Source organism: Salvia hispanica, chromosome 3, assembly GCF_029641045.1.
Source record: "Salvia hispanica isolate PSC_SH4W2 chromosome 3, Shi_PSC_v1, whole genome shotgun sequence".
Classification (NCBI taxonomy): Eukaryota; Viridiplantae; Streptophyta; class Magnoliopsida; order Lamiales; family Lamiaceae; genus Salvia; species Salvia hispanica.
Window position 1 is genome coordinate 7000279 of NC_142694.1, and position 21035 is coordinate 7021313.

The 21035-nt window shown below is 35.1% G+C and overlaps 2 protein-coding genes and 2 pseudogenes across 4 annotated transcripts; all 4 read right to left on the minus strand.

Annotated features, from left to right (window-relative positions):
• Window positions 1-1234: 1234 nt before the first annotated feature.
• On the minus strand, window positions 1235-6629 carry LOC125209132 (LEAF RUST 10 DISEASE-RESISTANCE LOCUS RECEPTOR-LIKE PROTEIN KINASE-like 2.1; annotated as a pseudogene). Its single transcript, XR_016137392.1, has 4 exons — window positions 5889-6629; window positions 5736-5771; window positions 5593-5669; window positions 1235-2598 (listed from the first exon to the last, which is right to left on the minus strand). The product of XR_016137392.1 is annotated as an LEAF RUST 10 DISEASE-RESISTANCE LOCUS RECEPTOR-LIKE PROTEIN KINASE-like 2.1 (transcript).
• Window positions 6630-11268: 4639 nt separating this feature from the next.
• On the minus strand, window positions 11269-14904 carry LOC125216650 (uncharacterized; annotated as a pseudogene). The gene is made up of 5 exons (XR_016137153.1): window positions 13516-14904; window positions 13360-13395; window positions 13166-13282; window positions 13012-13059; window positions 11269-12481 (listed from the first exon to the last, which is right to left on the minus strand). The product of XR_016137153.1 is annotated as an uncharacterized LOC125216650 (transcript).
• A 422-nt stretch (window positions 14905-15326) lies between these two features.
• LOC125210254 (LEAF RUST 10 DISEASE-RESISTANCE LOCUS RECEPTOR-LIKE PROTEIN KINASE-like 2.4) lies at window positions 15327-18100 on the minus strand. The gene is made up of 5 exons (XM_048109817.2): window positions 17272-18100; window positions 17150-17179; window positions 16933-17043; window positions 16802-16855; window positions 15327-16626 (listed from the first exon to the last, which is right to left on the minus strand). The coding sequence occupies exons 1-5, from the start codon at window positions 17963-17965 to the stop codon at window positions 15476-15478; spliced, it is 2040 nt and encodes a 679-aa protein (XP_047965774.2). The 5' UTR covers window positions 17966-18100; the 3' UTR covers window positions 15327-15475.
• An 85-nt stretch (window positions 18101-18185) lies between these two features.
• On the minus strand, window positions 18186-20978 carry LOC125210255 (LEAF RUST 10 DISEASE-RESISTANCE LOCUS RECEPTOR-LIKE PROTEIN KINASE-like 2.1). Its single transcript, XM_048109818.2, has 6 exons — window positions 20205-20978; window positions 20088-20120; window positions 19968-20009; window positions 19814-19894; window positions 19693-19722; window positions 18186-19439 (listed from the first exon to the last, which is right to left on the minus strand). Exons 1-6 carry the CDS (start codon window positions 20923-20925, stop codon window positions 18280-18282), a joined length of 2067 nt encoding a protein of 688 aa, XP_047965775.2. The 5' UTR covers window positions 20926-20978; the 3' UTR covers window positions 18186-18279.
• Between the last annotated feature and the right edge of the window lie 57 nt (window positions 20979-21035).

Below are 21035 nucleotides of genomic sequence, written 5' to 3' on the forward strand. Positions count from 1 at the left end.
TTTCATTCATTGAGAAATATGAATTAACTTCTATTCTCATTCTTGGTTCCGAAACCCTAGCACTTCAACTAGGTTTATCCTCTTTTGTTCCGTTCAATCTTCGCGTGCTCTACAAACCTCTCGATAGGGAACCTAAATCCTATCAGTGCCTTTATGCGTTGATCTGCAACAGCGATCTTTTAATCAGACAGAAACTCACTAAAGAATGTCGTACTCCCATATAACAGTCACAACTAGAAATAAAATGAAGTAAATAATATAACTAAACCTACTTACAGTAAAAAAATTCAGAAGTAAGTTATGCTAGGTCTGTTAATCCAGAAATTACGTCATGGAAATGATACCTGCCTTAGTAAACACAATCTGCCTTAGTAAAACTGATATAACTGTTTGAGCCAGTTTAATGTAGCTCAATTCAAAACATATATTCACATTTCAAATTCGTTTGATGAAATTGTTCTCTAGCTATCTAGTCATTTCCTCCTTTTTGAAGGTGTGCGGGTGCTGGGCATTTGAGAGATGATATTCTATACTACAGCAAGGAACTCGAACGGCTTTCAAATGACATGATGAAGATCGAGCATACATTGTTGATATGGGTATTAAAGCTCTAAGGTTGGTTTCCGGTTATGATGTTCTAACAGTATTCCATTGCAACTGGTATTATTACTACATCCGTCCCCCAAAATTTGTTACACTTTAACCCGACACGGGTTTTAAGAAATGTAATGGAAAGTGAGTTGAAAAAGTTGGTGGGATGTGGGTCCTACTTTTAAAGTATTAGTTTTATAATAAAATGTGAGTAGGAATGAGTTAGTGGAATATGGGGTCCACTATAAAAAATGGTAAAAGTGAAGTATATCAAATTTTCAGGGACGGACCGAAATAGTAAACTGTATCAAATTTTCAGGGACAGAGGTAGTATCTAAGATATGATGTTCTTGTAGCTTATGATCTGATTTTGCGTGTGTGCATTGCAGGCGATACTTCTTCCAGATCACGTTTAGATCCTATCTGTACAGCACTTAAGCCCCTGAGATGAAATTCACTACTTGGATGGATGCGAGGCCTGAACTTGGCCATCTTTGTAATAATCTAAGAATCGTTAGATGATTACATATAGTGTAGAAATTATATATAGGGAAAGCTCTCCTTGGCTTAAATAAATAATGAGAAGTTGAGAAATGAAGAATGCATGAGAAACCATACACTTGAATTTTGATGGCCTCGCATGTTTGTTCAAACATTATATTTTGTCATTTATATTTGAGAATGGATGTGGATCATTTTGCCCCCTATAAAAATTCATCTTGCAATACAATACTATTATAAATAGGCAACAGATATTACAAACCTCACGCAGAAGATATGGATGGAGGAAGGAAGGATTGGGAAGAAGAGGTTCATGCGATAGTAATCTCAAAGCTGCTGGCGTTGTCATGATGGAGCAATGATGCAGAATCAGTTGCATCAGTGAGCCAGCTGCCATCTTCCCCATTTCCTGCAACTTGGGTTGATTGTGATGATCGAACCTCTGGAATCTGCAGGCGTTCGACGTCGGCTTCTAACATTTGTAACACTTGATTCATTGAAGGACGATTATCAGGGCTTATCAGTATGCACCATAACGCAACTATTGTCATCTTTCGAACACTTATTATCGTCGTTACTATAGCTTTCCCCCGTCTTTTCAATTTCAATCTCTATGCCTTGTTTAATGTGGTCATATATCCAATCTGGGAAATACTTTGTTGAATCATCATTGTTTGTCTTCAACTCTTTGTTTAAGCCCACTATTTCCATCAACAACATCCCGAAACTATATACATCTGCCTTGGAAGAGACTGCGCCAATACCTCTATTGATCAGTTCGGGGGCAACATACCCTATAGTTCCTCTAGCAGCCGTTAAGGTCACAGCCTCCTTCTCTACGGAACAAGACTTTGCTAGCCCAAAATCAGATATTTTGGGAATGAAGTTATGGTCGAGGAGTACGTTATGAGGTTTGATGTCAAAATGAAGAATCTGGATGTCGCATCCTCGATGCAAATACTCAATTCCTCGGGCTATTCCAACGGCAATGTCAAACTTTGTATCCCAGTTTAAAGAATTCATTCCCTCTCGATTGAAGAGGTACTTTTCAAGAGAACCATTGGGCATGAAATCAAATACGAGGGCACGCTTAGAGCCTTCTGCACAATAGCCAACTAGTTGCACCACATTGACATGGTGTATCCTTCCAATAGTTGTTATTTCATTCATGAAGTCTTGCCCATTTCTTCCGGATTTTCCCAGCAGCTTGACTGCTACATCATGTCCACTTTGAAGCTTTCCTTTGTAAACACAACCATAGCCTCCTTCACCTAGTTTTTGTCGAAAACGCCTTGTCATTTTCTTTATGTTGGAATATGAATATCTGATTGGTGATAGTTTGTTATCACTTTGGAGGAAGGATTCTATTGTGTTATATTCGGACAAACGCCTTCTTCGAAATTTGTAGATTAAAAACCACCACACTAAAGGAAATATGATAATCCTTGCAAACAAGGTGATGAAGCCTGCATGATATGAGTTATAGAAAAAAATTGTCAAATACACCTATTATGGAACAATATTTGCAAAATCAAAAGTACAACGCACATAAAGCTATGACCTAAAACTGAATTTAATATTATTTGTAAAAAATATATATCAGCTTAAATTTTTAATTTTATTCGATTTAGTAATAAATTTACATTTAAATTTATCTAAATACTCATTTGGTCTATTACCAATAAGTCTTGATAATGTGCTATATATATTATAATACTCCATAAATTAATAAAATAAAAGTGAGATGGAAAAATAAAATTATTTATAGAAAATAAGCACTATCTCACACAAAAATGTCCATTTTATGCTTCCTAAAATCTTGATGTGATAAATTTTATTTCCATTTTCTGAATGATATGATAGTAAATCGTTTATTGCAATTACAAAAATTAAATACTACTCCTGAGTCCTGACAATAGCAGTGCACGAGAAAAAATTCAATGGTCACGGCATACCAAATGGCAGTGTGACGTGGTATGCCCCGCTAATAAATTTTTGACATGTGTATTTATAATGGCCCCACTAAGTACATTCATTTCTTTATAAACATGGATATTATTATTAAGTTTGGAAATTATTCAAAAATTTAGGAGTTGCTATAGTAACTTATACTCACTTCTAATTTTGTACTATGAGTTATAAATTGTTTCGTCCTTTTTAGTTATATGAATTTAAAATAAAATACATGAAATATTAGTATATTTCCCGTATATTTATTTTTAGAATTTACTCATTATATTAGACAGATGAGTACCTAATATAAGTAGTTTTCTGATCATTTACTAATTATTATATTAGCTACCTTTATATTTAATGGAGTATAATTATTCATACATGTAAAATGGTAAAATAATGCTATAAGAATGAATTTATATAATCACTCATAATTTCGAATTTATATAATCACTCATAATTTCGGAAATCACTGCTATTTGACAAGGAAAAAAAAAATAAGAAATTTAAGTTATCAATAAAACAAGACATATTAACCATAATTAAATCATAAATTACGTTAACTATGGGAAATTATGAATGACTTATAGTTTCATTCTTATATATTATTTTACCATTTTATATATATAAATAATTATACTACTCCGTATTAAATATAATCGTAGCTAATAATAGTAAGTAAATGACATGAAAATTAATCTTGTTATATTAAATCTTTGTCTGTCTATAAACAAAATATAATAATGTACAGAGTATTTTATTTTGTTAAATTCATGTTCTTATTGATTACTAAAAGGCTGAAACAATCTATAAGTCATGGTGCAAGAAATTTGGTCAAAAAGAACGTAAAGTATATTAAGTTATAAATATAGGAACTCCTAGATTATTTTAGATAGTTTCCAAATTTAATAATAATATCCATGTTTATAAAGAAATGAATGTATTTAGTGGGGCCATTATAAATACACATGTCAAAAAGTTATTAGCGGGGCATACCACGTCACACTGCCATTTGGTATGCCGTGACAACTAAATTTTTTCTCAGCAGTCCACCGGACATTCACATGCCAATATGCATAATCCATATCACGATTATTGGTGCAGAAAAATGGCGTAAAACAATTTTGATACAAAGTCGATAGTTTGAAATTTAAATAAAGAGCAAAGGTGAATTTTAGTTTTAAACATATGATCAAAATATGAATTTGGTTCAAAATATTTATTTTTTAAAAAATAGGTTCATAACAAATGAAAATGTTGACGAAGTAGTCCTTTTTTCACGGTTTCGTCAAAAAACTAACGATCAATGCTAATTGCACACTGGCATGACCATTAGTTTTTTTATGGAACCGTAAAAAAAGGACCACTTCAACAAGGATTTCATTTGTTTTGAGCCTATTTTTCAAAAAGTAAATATTTTGGACCAAATTCATATTTTAGTAATATGTTTAGGATTAAAATTCACATTTACTCATAAATAAATGTTAATACATGTTTAACTATTTTCATTGACTATGTTAGTACATGTTTAATTATTTTCACCATTCACTCATTCTAACCAAATGAAAAATCATGATTTTGTAGATCTTTCAAAGTCGATCCCTTGCATGTTACTCCCTCCGTCCGTCCCAAAGAAGATGACTCTTCCTTGAGCGGCACGAGATTTTATATTAGTTTTATTATTTGTGTTAAGTAGAAAGAGTAAAGTAAGAGAGAAGGAATAAAGTAGAAATAAAAGATATTTCCATTAATAATAGATCATCATTGTTAGGATAAATTAAAAAGAAAAGTGAATCATCGATTTTTAATGGGACGGGGGTACTACTTACTAGTACTATTTTCATTTTAAAAAAAGCAAACTACTACTATTATTCAACAAATTTTTCTTGGTTCACTACTTTTTAAGTATATTACATTATTCTATCTTCATTAGCATATATTTTCTCTCTATACTTAATACTTCCTCCGTCACTCATTATGTGTGCTAATTACCGTTTTGGTCCGTCTTTTATTAATGATCTCACTTCATTTTTATAACTTTTAGTAGTGGATTCCATATTCCACTAACGCATTATCCCTCACATTTTATCACAATACTAATATATAAAAGTATGATCCACATTTCACTACTTTTTCAACTCATTTTCTTTTACATTTCCCTCATTTTTCTTTTACATTTCCCGTGCCGGGTCAAGTGGGACACATATTGAAGGACGGAGGGAATACAACAATACAACTTAAAATTTTGTGTCTTCAAATAAGTTGTACATATGTGAAGGGAGTATAAATTTAAAAATGGAACTTGAACTAACGAGTAGGGAGTAGAGGATAAATTAAAGGCGCACCTATGATGAGTACTGATTGTTGATTGAGCATCGATAAAGCTCGTTCGGACTCTGCAAGCATACCGATGAGTAGATGCTTAGTACTCCAAAGAATATGAGTGTATGAATAAAAATACAGATAATAATACACTGAATGGATGCAAGGATTCTTACTGTTATAGAGTGAGTATTCTTTTGACATTAGAATCGTACTAGTAATCACATAGTATAACAGTAGTGATACAGCGGCAAATCCACAGAGGGTGAATACAGGAGGGCTTACCACTGCGCACAATAAACCTGCAAGTGGAAGCTGAGTCATACTATAAGAATTCAAATTGATATAAGGTGAAGATTAGAGCTTACCTGCAAAGACGACAAGAAGTTCGATCGAAACTGTAGCTATACACACAACACAAGGTTAGTAATATTTTTCCAGAATTACCAAAATATAGGAATGATGCTACTAATATATGACTGACATAGACATAGACAATTGTGTACATAGTGCACACTTACCCCAGTTAATGATGAATAAATCACTACTCTCACACGGCCAGGGGCATATCCCGAGTTCAAATCCAAACAAGAGGGACTCGTGGATTTCTGAAAGCGAAACATTGTTCAAATCCTCGAAACTATACAAGGGTGTGACCATCGCTATGAGGTCAACTCCACAGGTGTATGGAACCTCTGAGGCCATCATATTGCCAACCTTGATATAAGCATATCTGTGATGATGGGATGAATATTTAGAGGCACACTGATTAGTGATATCAGTATAAAGGGATGTATTTTTCAACGGATTTGGGCAGCTTATCAAGTTTATAGGTAAGGAATCGATCGGGGATAGGTTAGAAAGACGATAATTGGGATGAGCATAGGTGAACTGATAGGCATATTTAGAAAAAGTGGGAAACGAGCAGATGTCATCTTCGTTTATGGAAGCATCAACCAGCCTGATGGTGGACCTGTCGTAGTAGATATCTTGGACATAGTATTTGTGAGAATGGAGGGAGAAGTAGGCCACTTTATTTTCACATGATAATTCAAATCTTGGATCACCGCAATTCTTGGGGTCACCCTTTAGGCGGAAAGGGGAGCTGATGTTGGGAAACATGCCGCAGGAAGAAAAAGTGCATTCAGCATCACAAGTTTCAACCAAATTATGGAGTGACAGAATCATCAAGAGAGATGAAGCGATGAGGTTTTGATGTGTTGAGATCATAGCTCTCGTGGAATTAACCAATGAAAATTGTGGAATGATGGATGTTTAACAAAACCACAATAGAACTAACTTTGGGTACACACACTCACTACTAAATACTCCACTATATATGGGGCAGCTCCAAGCATGACTTGTGAGCAACTGATTTTAGGAGAGGAATTTATTTTAGTTTCAAATTAAAAGCGGAGTTGGTTTTTGAATATTACGCCAAACTAATGCAATTATCACTAATCCTCTCTTTATGCAATTAGTTTTTTTACCTTTTCAATTCTAACACATTTAAAGCTTATAATGAATTTAATTTTTCTTGCTAGTTCTCTTTTCTTTGGTTATTAGATCAAGTGTGTCCACCAGCAAACTGAGTGACTATTAGACGTGTTGATTTGAATTTTTGCAAGTTCTTTTTAATGCAGTTAAAATTTTTTACCTCTATTATAGGTAGTGGAAATCATACAAATTACATTAAAATAATTGTTTATATTCGATACGTCCTTAATAATTTGCTCTTGTTCCTTTTGTATAAATCAAACGTATTGAATATAAAATGTGTAGACAAATTTGGTTTCATATATAAACTTGAGATAATTAAAAAGATTTATTAAAAACAATTATTACCGAGTTGGAAGTAGCTATAATGAAAAATTCACGTTGTCTATAGTAACATGATACTCCTCCTTCGGCTCCTTGCTTTGAATCACTAATTTTTTTTTCACTCGTTTTAGGAAAATAATACTCCATCCGTTTCTTTATAGTTGAGTCATTTCTATATATGGTAACCTTTTTCTCTTTCTTACTTTACTCTCTCTTACTTTATTCTCTCTACTTTATTCACTTTATACTTTATTCTCTCTATATTTTCTTCTCTCTTACTTTTTTATCTATTTATTTAACACACCCAATATTCCTTTCTAAAACTGCGTGCCAAAAAGTTTCGCTTCAACTATGGCAAAACGGAAGGAGTAATAAATATTAAAGTGAAAAGAAACTAAATTAAGAATGAGTTATTTGAATTACTATTCACTCCGTCCCCAAAAAATATGTACTTTTGGTTCGACACAGATTTTAATACATGGAATGGATGGATTATAACTTTTTTGTGAAGAAACTCCCATAAAAAAGACTTGTAATATTAGGACTTTGGATAGTTATCAACCCAACTCGAAATCATCATGTTCTTATCGAATAATGATGTTTGGCTTAATACCTGTGTTTACAACTTTGTTTCACAATGATTTTCTCAATTTCATTTAGAGTTACCCAAGTTTTAGTTAAGCAACGATTGACTTTGTCTTATGATATGAGGCTAAAGGTTGTCGGTGCAGCAAAGATTGAGCAACTTGCGCAAAGGGACAATTTTAGTACTGTAGTTACTATTTAGTACTGCTACTTTGATATGAAAGGGAAGGTTGACGCAAAGTCGTTGAAGACCCAGTCAAATAAGGTCTGAGTATTACATCTGCCTTTCAAATATTATCCCACTTTAATCGAATATGGATTTAAAAAAATATAATAAAAAATAAGTTGAAAAAGTTTCTGAATTATGGATCCTACTTTTATATATTAGTTTTATTTTATAATAAAATGTGAGTATGAATGAGTTATTGGAATATGAGGTTCATTACAAAAAATAATAAAAAGTGAAATGGGATAAACTTTGGGGACGAACAGAGAAATGGGATAAAAACTTTCGTGGATGGGGGTAGTAGTACTTTTCCTCTAATTTATTTCCATTAGCTTTTTATTTATTTCGAGAGATATACTCCCAAATCACTAAATCTAAATTAGTTAGAATAATACTCTCTCCGTTTCAATTAAGTTAAGTTGTATTCCTTTAATGATGTCTAAGAATCATTTCATGTTCTGACAAAAAAATTAAAATATTCAATCATTCTTATTTTATTCAATTACTTACTTTACTCTCCCTTTACATTTCCTGTATTTTATTCTTCTCTCCTACTCCCTCTATTCCACAGTAGTGGAGTCCTTTTCGTTTTTAGTAAAAATCTACATATTTCTTCTCAATTACTTTACCCTCTCGTATTTTATTTTCTCTTCACTATCTACCTTTTTCATTTCATACTTTATTTGTCATTTACTTAATTTACATAACATAATTTTTCTTAAATCGCGTGCTGAAAAGAAACGTGTCCACTACCGCGAAACGGAGAGAGTACCTTTCAACACAATTTCTTAATTTCTGTACCCAAAAGTTTTGATTCAACTTAATTGGGACAAATGAAGTAATATATACTTTCTTCGTCTCATTATAAGTGATCAATTTTTTATTTTTGGTTGTCTTGACACAAGTGATTAAATTTTTTTGGCAAAAAATAACACCTTTATCTTTCTCTTAATTATTTATTCCCTCCCTCCTACTTTATTTTCTATTTCTTTATCTCTCTAACTTTTTCCTTCTATTTCTTTATCTCTCCAACTTTTTCCACTTTCATATTTTATTCTTTCTACTTAACTTAATAAAGTAAGTATATTATATTAGTTTCTTATATAGTACTCCCTCCGTCCCTGAAAATTTGTCACCTATTTCCTTTCTCGTCCGTCCCTAAAAATTTGTCACCTTTCACTTTTACCATTTTTGGTAGTGGACCTCATACTCCACTAACTCATTCCCACTCACATTTTATTATAAAACTAATATATCAAAGTAGGACCCACATGCCACCAACTTTTTCAACCTACTTTCTATTACATTTCTTAAAACCCGTGCCGGGTCAAATGGTGACAAATTATGGGGGACGGAGGGAGTACTATACAAAGGATGGCAGAAGTATCTTTTACGATTTACTATTGCATGATATACTACCTCCGTAAATATGAAACATTTATTTTTCGGCACAAGATTTTATATAGTAGTACTCCCTCCGTTCCATAGTAATGGATGTGTTTCTTTTCGGCACGAAGATTAAGAAAAATTATGTTAGGTGAGTTAAGTATATGGAGAGTAAAGTGAAAAATGAAAAAGGTAGAGAGATGAAGAGAGAATAAGGTAAGAGAGAGTAAAGTAGGTGTGGAAAAATGTGTTGACTTTTACTAAAAAGAGAAATGACTCTATTACTATAAAATGTAACAAAATGGCAAAATGACTCTATTACTATGGAACGGAGGGACTATTATTTTGTGAGTTAATTAAGAGAAAAAAATAGAGTTAATATTGTTTCTATTTTTAAATTTTTTATTTTTAATAAGACAGAAGAAGTATATAATAATATAATTATATGGAAATGTACTTTTAGTGGGATAGAAGAAGTACTCCCTCCATTTGCAAAATATTGTCCAAGTTTGATTCGACACGAGTTTTATTAATGTGAATAAAAGTAAAAAAGTTAGTGGAATGTATGTCCCTCATTTATATATTAATTTTATAATAAAATGTGAGTGTAATGAGTTAGTAGAAAGTGGAGTCTATTTATTAAAAGTGGAAAGAAGCAAAGTGGATAATATTTTACGGACGGACTAAAATAGTAAAATTGGATAACATTTTACGGACTAAGGGAGTATATGATAAAATGGTTGTATGGTAAGGTAGATATTAGACTCATGAGGTCAAGCAAGACTTACTCAATTTGACTAGTCTTTCCCATTTCCTCTTGATTTTCTGAGCAGTTCACATCATTTTCGCTAGTTTTCCAGCATTCTTAGAAAATACTTTCTTCCTTCGTCCTACAATAAGAGTTATACATTTTATCATTTTAGTCGGTCTCATAACAAGGATCATATTTCACTTTTATCATAAATGGTAAATAGGTCTCACATTCCACTAACTCACATTCTATTATAAAACCAATATAAAAAAATAGATCTAATATTCCATTAATTTTTCCAACCTACTATTCTTTATGTATTTCTTAAAACTCATGCTCACACTAAATGTTAGTTCTTGTATGTGACAGGAGGGAGTAATTACTAAGTACGAGTTTTCCACTGGAGATAAGACTCACAGCATCTAAGGATGGGTACTGTCCTTAGACGTTGAAATTTAAGGATTGGCCACCTGCAAATGCTATTAAATCTTGCTAAAAAACTTCCTCATGGGTTGGCTTAACACAAATTACATATTCATTACATCTGATTATTAACTAATCAAAAACACAACTATCAGACTAGTTTCTACTTGATAAGTACTACTGTACAGAACTTACATTTAAAAGAAGAGATGGATGGAGGAAGGAAAATTGTGAAGAAGAGGTTTACTTCATGCAATAGTAATCAACATTATCTTCACATGATGACTCAAACTTGGATCACCACAATTTTTGGGGTCGCTCTTGAGGCGGAAAGGGTAGCTGATGTTGGGAATGATGCTGCACGAAGTAGTGCATTTGGCATCACATGATTCAAACAATATATGGAGTGAGAGGATCATCAAGAGAGATGAGGTGTTGAGGAAGATGCAGTTTTGATGAGTTGATGAGGAAGATGGAGTTTTGATGAGTTGTGATCATGGTTGGAGGAATTAATCAGTTGATGACTAACAAAATCAGACAACTTATGTTGCACAGTAGTACTAAATATATTTGAAGCAGCATGTATTGTGTGCACATAATTCAGTCCTAAAACCAGAGGCAAGCATGACTTTGTGAGCAACTGATGTTGTGATATCAAACTGACCACATGTATATTGATTAGTCTCGTCTAGCAAATAAAAATCAACTCTGACTGAGAAAATTAGAAAAGGCTAATTGAAATAGTTACTATTTCATACATACAAGAGGAACTCGTTTCAGATTCAAGAAACAGTAATCTCAACACAGCTACTATTGTTATGATGGAGCAAGGATACTTCAGTTGAATCTGTAAGCCAGCTTTCTTCCTCGTTTCCTGCCACATGCGTTGATTGAGATGAATACGCTAGAATCTGCAGGCGTTCAACATCAGCTTCTAACATTCTCAACACTTGATTCATTGATGGACGATCATTTGTACTCATCTGTATACACCATAAAACTATTGTCATCTTCCTTACAAGACTCTTTCTGCTCCCATTCTCATCATTACCGGTTTTTTCCTTTGCCTTTTCAATCTCAATCTCTTTGTCTTGGTTAATGAGGTCATATATCCAATTGGGAAAATACTTAGTAGAATCATCATTTTCCCTTCAACTCTTTGTTCAAACCCACCATTTCCATCAAAAGCATCCGGAAACTATACACATCTGCCTTGGAAGAGACTTCACTAATACTTCTATTGATGAGTTCAGGAGCAACATATCCTACGGTTCCTCTAGCGGCCGTTAAAGTCACTGCTTCCTTCTCTACGGAGCATGACTTTGCTAGCCCGAAATCAGATATTTTGGGAATGAAGTTATCGTCAAGGAGTATGTTATGAGGCTTGATGTCAAAATGAAGAATCTGGATGTCACACCCCCGATGCAAATAATCAATTCCTCGAGCTATTCCAACGGCAATGTCAAACTTTGTATCCCAATTTAAGGAATTCATATTTTTTCGACTGAAGAGGTACTTTTCAAGAAAACCATTGCGCATGAAATCATAGATGAGGGCACGCTTGGAACCTTGTGCACAATAGCCAACTAGCTGCACCACATTGATATGGTGCACCCTTCCAATAGTTGTTATTTCATTCATAAAGTCTTGTCCATTCCCTCCTGATTTTCCCAACATTTTGATGCCCACTCCGAAGCTTTCCTTTGTAAACACAACCAAAGCCCCCTTCACCAAGTTTTTGTTGAAAACCTTTTGTCTCTTAATATATGAATATGAATATCTGATTGGTGATAGTTTGTTGTCACTTTGGAGGAATGATTCTATTGTGTTATATTGGGACAAATGTCTTCTTCGAAATTTGTAGATCAAAAGCCACAACACCAAAAAAAATATGATAACCCTTGGTAACATGATGATGAAGTCTGTCATGAGATGAGTTACAGGGAAAAAAAAAACATCAAATGTCTATTATGGCACAATATTTGCTAAAGCAAAAGGTACAATGCAAAATCTGGATGTGCATTGTTAAATGCATGTATAAATTTTATTTCCATTTTCTAAATGATGTATTTATGATAGTAACTGAAGTCGTTTAGAGCGATTATGTCAATTATTTCCATATCACAATTATGGGAGCAGAAAAATGACGTGAAACAGTTTTGATAAAAAGTTGATAGTTTGAATTTTAAATAAATGTTTCTTAAAAACTGAAAATATAAATTCATGCTTGATTTACTTTCATCATCCACGCATTCTACCCAAAATGAAAAATTATGATTTGCTTTGGAATATTTCTTCGCAAGTTTAAATTACTTACATAACTCATTTTGTCCCAATTTCTTTTAAATTATATCATTCTGAATATTTGTGTCATCAATATATATGTGAAGCTGGGAGTATAAATTTATAAATGCAACTTGACTAGTGAGTAGAAAATAACAAAAAACCGCACCTGTGGGTAATAATTGTACAGTGAGCATCGAGTAAGATCGGTTGAACGCTGCAAGCACACAGTGTAGATGGTAAGCAAACATGTAAGTACGTGTACTCCATAAGTTAAAATACAGACAATATGTAATACACTGAAAGAATGCAAGGATTCTTACTGTTAGGGTTTCCTATTAAATCGATCAATAAACTTATAATCAGAGATAAGAGCAGTAACACAGCGCCGAATCCACAGACAAAGAACAAAGGAGGGCTTACCGCTGCGCACAACAAACCTGCACCAAGTTTTGATATATATATGAGTAAGAATTAAAATTGATTAAGAAAAACTAAAATGAAAAGCAGAGCTTACCTGCAACTGAAACGACCACAAGAATTACGATAAGCCCTGCAGATCATATGCATACAACACAAGAGTAGTAGTATTATTAATGAGCACCATTTCCCAGCATTATATAGGAATTATAGTAGTAGTATATAATATGGCATAGACATAGTGCACCCTTACCCCAATCAAGGGATGTTTCATGCCAGACGTAGAGTTCAAATCCATACAAGAGGGACTCATGGATTTCTGAAAGTGAAACGTTGTTCAAATCCTTGAAACTATACGAGGATGTCATCGCTATGAGGTCTACTCCACAGGTGTATGGAACCTCTGAGGCATTCATGTGGCCGACCTTGATATAAGCATATTTGTGATGTGATGAATTAGAGTCACAATGAGAAGTGACATCAGTAAAAATAGAAGAATTGGTCAAGGGATTTGGGCAGCTTATCAAGTTAATAGGGAAGGCTTTATCATCATACGGATCGCTAGAAGTACCACTCAGGATTCGGTAAGGAAGACGATTAGGAGCATAACGGGTGAAGTTAAAGGCATATAAGGAGTAGGTGGGAAACGAGCATATGTCGTCATTACTTATGGAAGCATCAACCAGCCTCATTGTGGAGTTGTCTTTGTAGCCATGGTAGTTGCTGTAGTTGATTGCTTTGACATAGTATTTGTGAGAGTTAAGGGCGATGGAGGTCACATTATTTTCACATGATAATTCAAATCTTGGATCGCCGCACTTGTTGGGGTCGCCCTTGAGGCGGAAAGGGGAGCTGATATTGTGAATGACGCCACAGGAAGAAGGAGTGCATTTGGCATCACAAGTTTCAAACAAACTATGGAGTGAGAGAAACAGAATCAAGAAGAGAGATGAAGTGATGAGGTTTTGATGGGTTGAGATCATGGTTGGAGGAATTAATCAGTTAGTGGTAATACATATTCTACTTTATATATACAGTACATGATTGAAGTCTTAAAAGCATAGGCCAAGCAAGACTAGGGTTGAGTGGTTACTTATAAGGCCACGACAACAGATCCTTTTTTTGATGTTGTAATATTGACAATATAGTCTCGACTTGCAAGTAAATAATGTTTATTTCTTTATTTATTTACATGAGACATCTTGGACTGTAGAGTGTTGGACATACTAATTCCATTACTACAGCCCATTTTCATTGAATTGTTATCTTCAGCCCACGTCTTAATAAGGATCAAAAGTTTTATCTTTACAGCCATCGTGGAATTACCAAAATCACGCCGATTCCATCAAATTTTTATCATAACCCACCAGATTAAAGAACCCCCCTTGTCACTAAATTTCACTCTCGATCTGTCTTACTCAACCGTAAATATCGAATCTTTACTGCAATTTCTCTATAAGTTGTATTTGTATATTTGATTGTCATATTTACTTATGACTAAGAGCATTTTTTATTTTGTAGTATCTTTTTCGGCTGTCTTTTTCTTCAAAAGCTCGGCACGAGTCAATGTATCATGACTCGTCTTCATAATATCAACATTACATTGTATCTTATGATTAACCATCCCACCTCAAAAAAATAAAATAACCATCCCACGTCCAACCTATGATAAGTTTAATCTTAGACAAAGTCCATTTTAGCTAAATTGGGTGATGATATTTATGATGGTATGGATAGGTAGACATTAAGACTTATGAGATCAAGCAAAGACTTACTCAAAATGTAGAGCAACGTGTGGGAAAGGGCCACTTTGACTACTCTTGCCCATTTCCTCTTGATTTTCTGAACAGTTTACATCATTTCCACTAGTTTTCCTTTATAAAAATTACATGTTGTTCACAGCAGCTTAGAAAATAATTACTAATATGAGTTTTCCATTTGAGATAAGAGTAGAGCTCCACTTATTTACCATTATTGCAGGTTCAGATCAATAATAATCACCAGTTTTTCAAAGGATGGGTACTGACCTTGAACTTTAAAATTTAAGTATTGGCTACTTGCAAATGCTATTAAATCCTGCTACAAAACATCTGATTATTAATGATACGAAAACACAACTAGCAGTTTAGTTTCTACTTGATATTACTGTACTGAACTTACATGTAAAAGAAGAGATGGATAGAGGGAGAAAGATTGGGAAGTACAGGTTCACTTCATGCAATAGTAATCTCAAAGTTGTTGTCATTGCTATGGAGCAATGATACAGAACCAGTGGGACCTGTAAGCCAGCACTCTTCCTCATTTCCTGCTATTTGGGTTGATTGTGATGATGGAACCTCTGGTATCGGCAAACGTTCAACATCCGCATCTAACATTTGCAACACTTGATTCATTGAAGGACGGTCATCTGGTCTCATCTGTATGCACCATAACGCAACTATTGTCATCTTCCGAACACTCTTATTCTCATCATCACTATTGTTTTTCTCATCCTTTTCAATTTCAATCTCCCGGCCTTGGTTAATGTGGTCATATATCCAATTTGGGAAATACTTCGTAGATTCATCATTATTTGTCCTCAACTCTCTGTTTAAACCCACCATTTCCATCAACAACATCCCAAAACTATACACATCCGCCTTGAAAGAGACTGCACCAATACCTCTGTTGATGAGTTCGGGGGCAACATACCCTATGGTTCCTCTAGCAGCCGTTAAGGTCACAGCCTCCTTCTCTACGGAGCATAACTTTGCTAGCCCGAAATCAGATATTTTGGGAATGAAGTTATGGTCGAGGAGTATATTATGAGGCTTGATGTCAAAATGAAGGATCTGGATGTCACATCCTCGATGCAAATACTCAATTCCTCGAGCTATTCCCATGGCAATATCAAACTTTGTATCCCAATCTAAGAAATTCATTTTTTCTCGATTGAAGAGGTATTTATCAAGAGAACCGTTGGGCATGAAATCAAAGATGAGGGCACGCTTGTAACCTTCTGCACAATATCCAACTAGTTGCACCACATTGACATGATGTACCCTTCCAATAGTTGATATTTCATTCATAAAGTCTTGACCATTCCCTCCTGATTTTCCGAGCATTTTGACAGCTACATCATGTCCACTTCGAAGCTTTCCTTTGTAAACACAACCATAGCCTCCTTCACCTAGTTTTTCTTGAAAACCTCTTGTCATTCTCTTTATGTCTGAATATGAATATCTGATTGGTGAGAGTTTATTATCACTCTGGAGGAAGGATTCTATAGTGTTGTATTCGGACAAATGCCTTCTTCGAAATTTGTAGATCAAAAGGCACAACATGAAAGGAAAAATGATAACCTTTGGCAACAAGACGCTCAAGTCTGTCATGAGATGATTATCAGTAAAAAAATCATCAAAAAGTACTTGTAATATGATAATGCTTGTCAAAGTCGATGCCTTGCATGCATGCTTTTGTTGACAAAATGGAATATATAATATGATGTCTATAAATGCAAGTGAAAATAATAGTAAGTAGAGCATAAATTAAGAGCGCACCGATGATGACTACTACTATAGCTAGCAGAGGGTTCAATTGCACGGTGTCTGCAACTGAAAGCACACCGAGTAATTGGTTAATATATAGAGACAACGAAACACTGAGATATAAAGTATGCAAGGATTCTTACATGTTTCTATTATATCTTGGAACATATATCTGATATGAAATAAGAGTAGTGTTACAGCTGCGAATCCACATATGGTGAATGCAGGAGGGCTTACCGCTGCACACAACATACCTGCACCAATTTATGTTCTTTCCAAAATAAGAATTTATAGTGTCATGATTAAAAAAACAAAATTGAGGATGGAGTAAATCATATGGAGTATAAAACAAGAGGTTACCTAGAATGACCACAAGAATCAGGAGATACTCTGCAAATATATATACAAGACAAGAGTAGAAGTGATAAGGATCATTTTCCAAAATATATAATGATTGACAGATTGCATTCTTTCATACTTACCCCAACGTATCAATAAGATTTTGGATGTTCCACAGTAGGAGCAGCTGATGAGTTCAAATCCATTCAAGAGAGACTCATGGATTTCTGAAAGCGAAACGTTGTTCAAATCCTTGAAACTATACGAGGATGTCATCACTATGAGGTCTACTCCACAGGTGTGTGGCAACTCTGAGACCTTCATGTGGCCGACCTTAATATAAGCATATCTGTGTTGGGATGAATTAGAGGCACACTGAGTAGTGATATTAGTATAAACAGATGAATTTCTCAACGGATTTGGGCAGCTTATAAAGTTTATAGGCAAGGAATTGATCGGTAACAGGTTAGAAAGACGAGTATAGGCATATGCAGATAAGGTGGGGAACGAGCAGATGTCGCCTTTGTTTATGGAAGCATCAACCACCCTGATGGTGGGCTTGTCTCCATAGCCACTGTAGTTGATTGCTTTGACATAGTATTTGTGAGAATTAAGGGACACGAAGGTCACATTATTTTCACATGATAATTCAAATCTTGGATCACCGCAATTTTTGGGGTTGCCCTTGAGGCGGAAAGGGTAGCTGATGTTGGGAATGATGCCGCAGGAAGAAGGAGTGCATTTGGCATCACAAGATTCAAACAAATTATGGAGTGAGAGGATCATCAAGAGAGATGAGGTGATAAGGAAGATGGAGTTTTGATGAGTTGTGATCATGGTTGGAGGAATTAATCAGTTGATGATTAACAAAATCAGACAACTTATGTTGCATACTATATATATTTGGAGCTACATGTGTTGGGTGGACATAATTAAGTCTTAAAACCAGACGCAAGCATGACTTTGGTAGCAACTGATGTTGAGGGGTTTACTGGTTCATGACAACACATCATTTTGTGATATCAAACTGACCACATGTATATTGATTAGTCTCATCTTGCAAATAAAAATCAACTCTGATTGCTGAGAAAATTAAAAAAGGCTAATTCAAATAGTTATTTCATACACACAAGAGGGACTCTGTTTCCTATTCAAGAAACAGTAATCTCAACACAGCTACTATTGTTATGATGGAGCAAGGATACTTCAGTTGAATCTGTAAGCCAGCTTTCTTCCTCCTTTCCTGCCACATGCGTTGATTGAGATGAATACGCCGGTACCTGCAAGCGTTCAACATCAGCTTCTAACATTCCCAACACTTGATTCATTGATGGACGATCATTTGGACTCATCTGTATACACCATAAGGCAACTATTGTCATCTTCCTAACAAGACTCTTTCTGCTCCCATTCTCATCATTACCGGTGTTTTCCTCTGCCTTTTCAATCTCAATCTCTCTGTCTTGGTTAATGTGGTCATATATCCAATTGGGAAAATACTTAGTAGAATCATCATTGTTTCCCTTCAACTCTTTGTTCAACCCCACCATTTCCATCAACAGCATCCCGAAACTATACACATCTGCCTTGGAAGAGACTTCACCAATACTTCTATTGATGAGTTCAGGAGCAACATACCCTATGGTTCCTCTAGCTGCCGTTAAGGTCACTGTGTCCTTGTCTACAGAGCATAACTTTGCTAGCCCAAAATCAGACACTTTTGGAACGAAGTTATTGTCTAGAAGTATATTGTGAGGTTTAATGTCAAAATGTAGGATCTGGATATCACAACCACGGTGCAAATACTCAATCCCTCGAGCCACTCCCATCGCAATCTTAAATTTCTCATCCCAATTCAAGGAGCATGCTTTTTCTTTGTTGAAGATGTACTTCTCTAGGGAACCATTTGGCATGAAATCAAATACGAGGACACGCTTGGATCGTTCAGCACAATATCCAACTAGTTGAACAACATTGACATGATGGATCCTACCGATAGTTGCAATTTCATTAATGAAGTCTTGCCCATTTGTTTTGCCCTTCCCCAGTAGCTTGACTGCCACATGATTGCCGCTGCGAAGCTTTCCTTTGTAAACAGAACCGAAACCTCCTTCGCCTAGTTTCTCTCGAAAACCTTTGGTCATCTTTTTTATGTCTGAATAAGAGTACCTGATTGGGGAGAGTTTGTTGTCACTCCGTAGAAAGCCCTCTATTTCCTCATAACTCGACAAACGCCTTCTTCGAAACTTGTAGATCAGGAACCCCATTCCAAATAGCATCCCAACAATGAATCTTACTTCAAAGCTAACAACTGCCATATAAAACAAGTAAAAAAACACGTTTCTTGATATCTACCATCCATATACAGTTTTGATCTTCATACTCACTCCGTTCCAAGTTAGTTGAATCGTTTCTTTTGAGCACAAGATTTAAGAAATTGATTTTAAAGGTTATTGTTGGGAGAGAATAAATCTTTTTGCCAAAAGAAATGATTCAACTATCTTTAGACAGCCCGGACTTGACTATTTTGTAAAAGAGGGATATATTAGTCATTAGAAGCTCACCAAGTATGCGCTCAATATCTTCGCGATACCCTGCAAGAACAGATCACTCCTCATTCAAGGTTTTTGCTTACTTTCTCAGCATTTGTGTTTAATTGTTTAATGACAGACAAAGAATTCTTACAGTTTTTTACGAGAACCCAATAAGAGATCCCAAATCCGATGATGATTTTTGCAGGAATGCTTACCCCTGCAAATACAACTGCTGCAAATGCAAATGGTGTTGACCAAGTTAATCATGACTGCAGAAGATGATGAGCATAAGTTGAAGATCTCACCAACTATGAGCATGAAAAGCATGAGACGGCCAGCAGCTGGACCTGATCATGAAGAAAAGCTGTTGAGACTTGAGACTAGAACCACCACTTTTGCTTTTATTCATAATCAATAAATCTTACCTTCAGGTGGTTTGAAGGAGTCCATTAAATTCTCTGCGTTTACAGAAAATCCATCAGCACAAAAATGGAGTTTTAGAGTTGTTAACTGAACATGTAAATTAGTAGTCTCACTCTCACCCCAATTGTAATAGAGACCCGAATGATGCTCGCCGCAAATTACCAATCCACCCGGCTCTATAGAACAACCAGCTCCATCGCAATTTCGACAGATAAAACCTAACCAAGACAGTTTAAATCCATACAGCAGAGATTGATGGATTTCTGAGAGCGATACATTATTCAAATCCATAAAGTTCCATGATGTTGCAACCACGGAAACTAGAGTGCACATATGCTCCACATCGGCGGGGCGTATCTGCCCAAACTTTATGCAAGCATGTGTGCTAGATTGCCCACAACCAGTAACTTGGTTTGACAAGGAACAATTATGCAATGGATACTCGCAGCTCATGAAACTGATAGCTTGACTTTGCTCCTTCTCTAAGAAATAGGGATTGAAATAACCATCCCGGTATGCAGAAGAAATAGGGAAAGAGCAGGTGTTGTTGTCTATGGAAGCATAGGAAAGCCAGATGCTGAAGTCACTGTAATTGATCGCTTTCACGTAGTATTTGTGGGAGTTTAGATTAATTGAAGCGACATTGTTTTCACATACTAATTCGTATCCATGATCACCACAGTGCTTGGGATCATTCTCGAGGCGGAAAGGGGAGCTAATGTTTGGAATAAGGCCACACGCAGAGGGGGTGCAGTTTGCATTACAAGCTTGAAAGAAATGGAGTGAGGCAATCAAGAGAGATAAACAATTGAAGAAGAAGATCAAGTTTTGATTCATCATCCTTCTTTCTTGCTTCTCATCTAAGAGGAAAAAATGAAGATTAAGTGCAGTGGTCATATGACCAAGTCTAGCAACAATAAAATTATTAAACTTTAGTCAAAAATGTACAA

What these genes read in the sequence shown, in the direction of transcription:
- LOC125210254 (XM_048109817.2), bottom strand. Translation starts at nt 17,965, where the DNA reads ATGATCACAACTCATCAAAACTCCATCTTCCTTATCACCTCATCTCTC. An exon ending in AATCTTATTGATACGTTGGG is followed by an intron (nt 17,180 to 17,271) that starts GTAAGTATGAAA and finishes ATATATTTGCAG; the next exon opens with AGTATCTCCTGATTCTTGTG. An exon ending in TATAGTAGTAGTCATCATCG is followed by an intron (nt 16,627 to 16,801) that starts GTGCGCTCTTAA and finishes ATCTCATGACAG; the next exon opens with ACTTGAGCGTCTTGTTGCCA.
- LOC125210255 (XM_048109818.2), bottom strand. Translation starts at nt 20,925, where the DNA reads ATGATGAATCAAAACTTGATCTTCTTCTTCAATTGTTTATCTCTCTTG. An exon ending in GGGTCTCTATTACAATTGGG is followed by an intron (nt 20,121 to 20,204) that starts GTGAGAGTGAGA and finishes CTGTAAACGCAG; the next exon opens with AGAATTTAATGGACTCCTTC. An exon ending in GCTTTTCATGCTCATAGTTG is followed by an intron (nt 19,895 to 19,967) that starts GTGAGATCTTCA and finishes TTGCATTTGCAG; the next exon opens with CAGTTGTATTTGCAGGGGTA.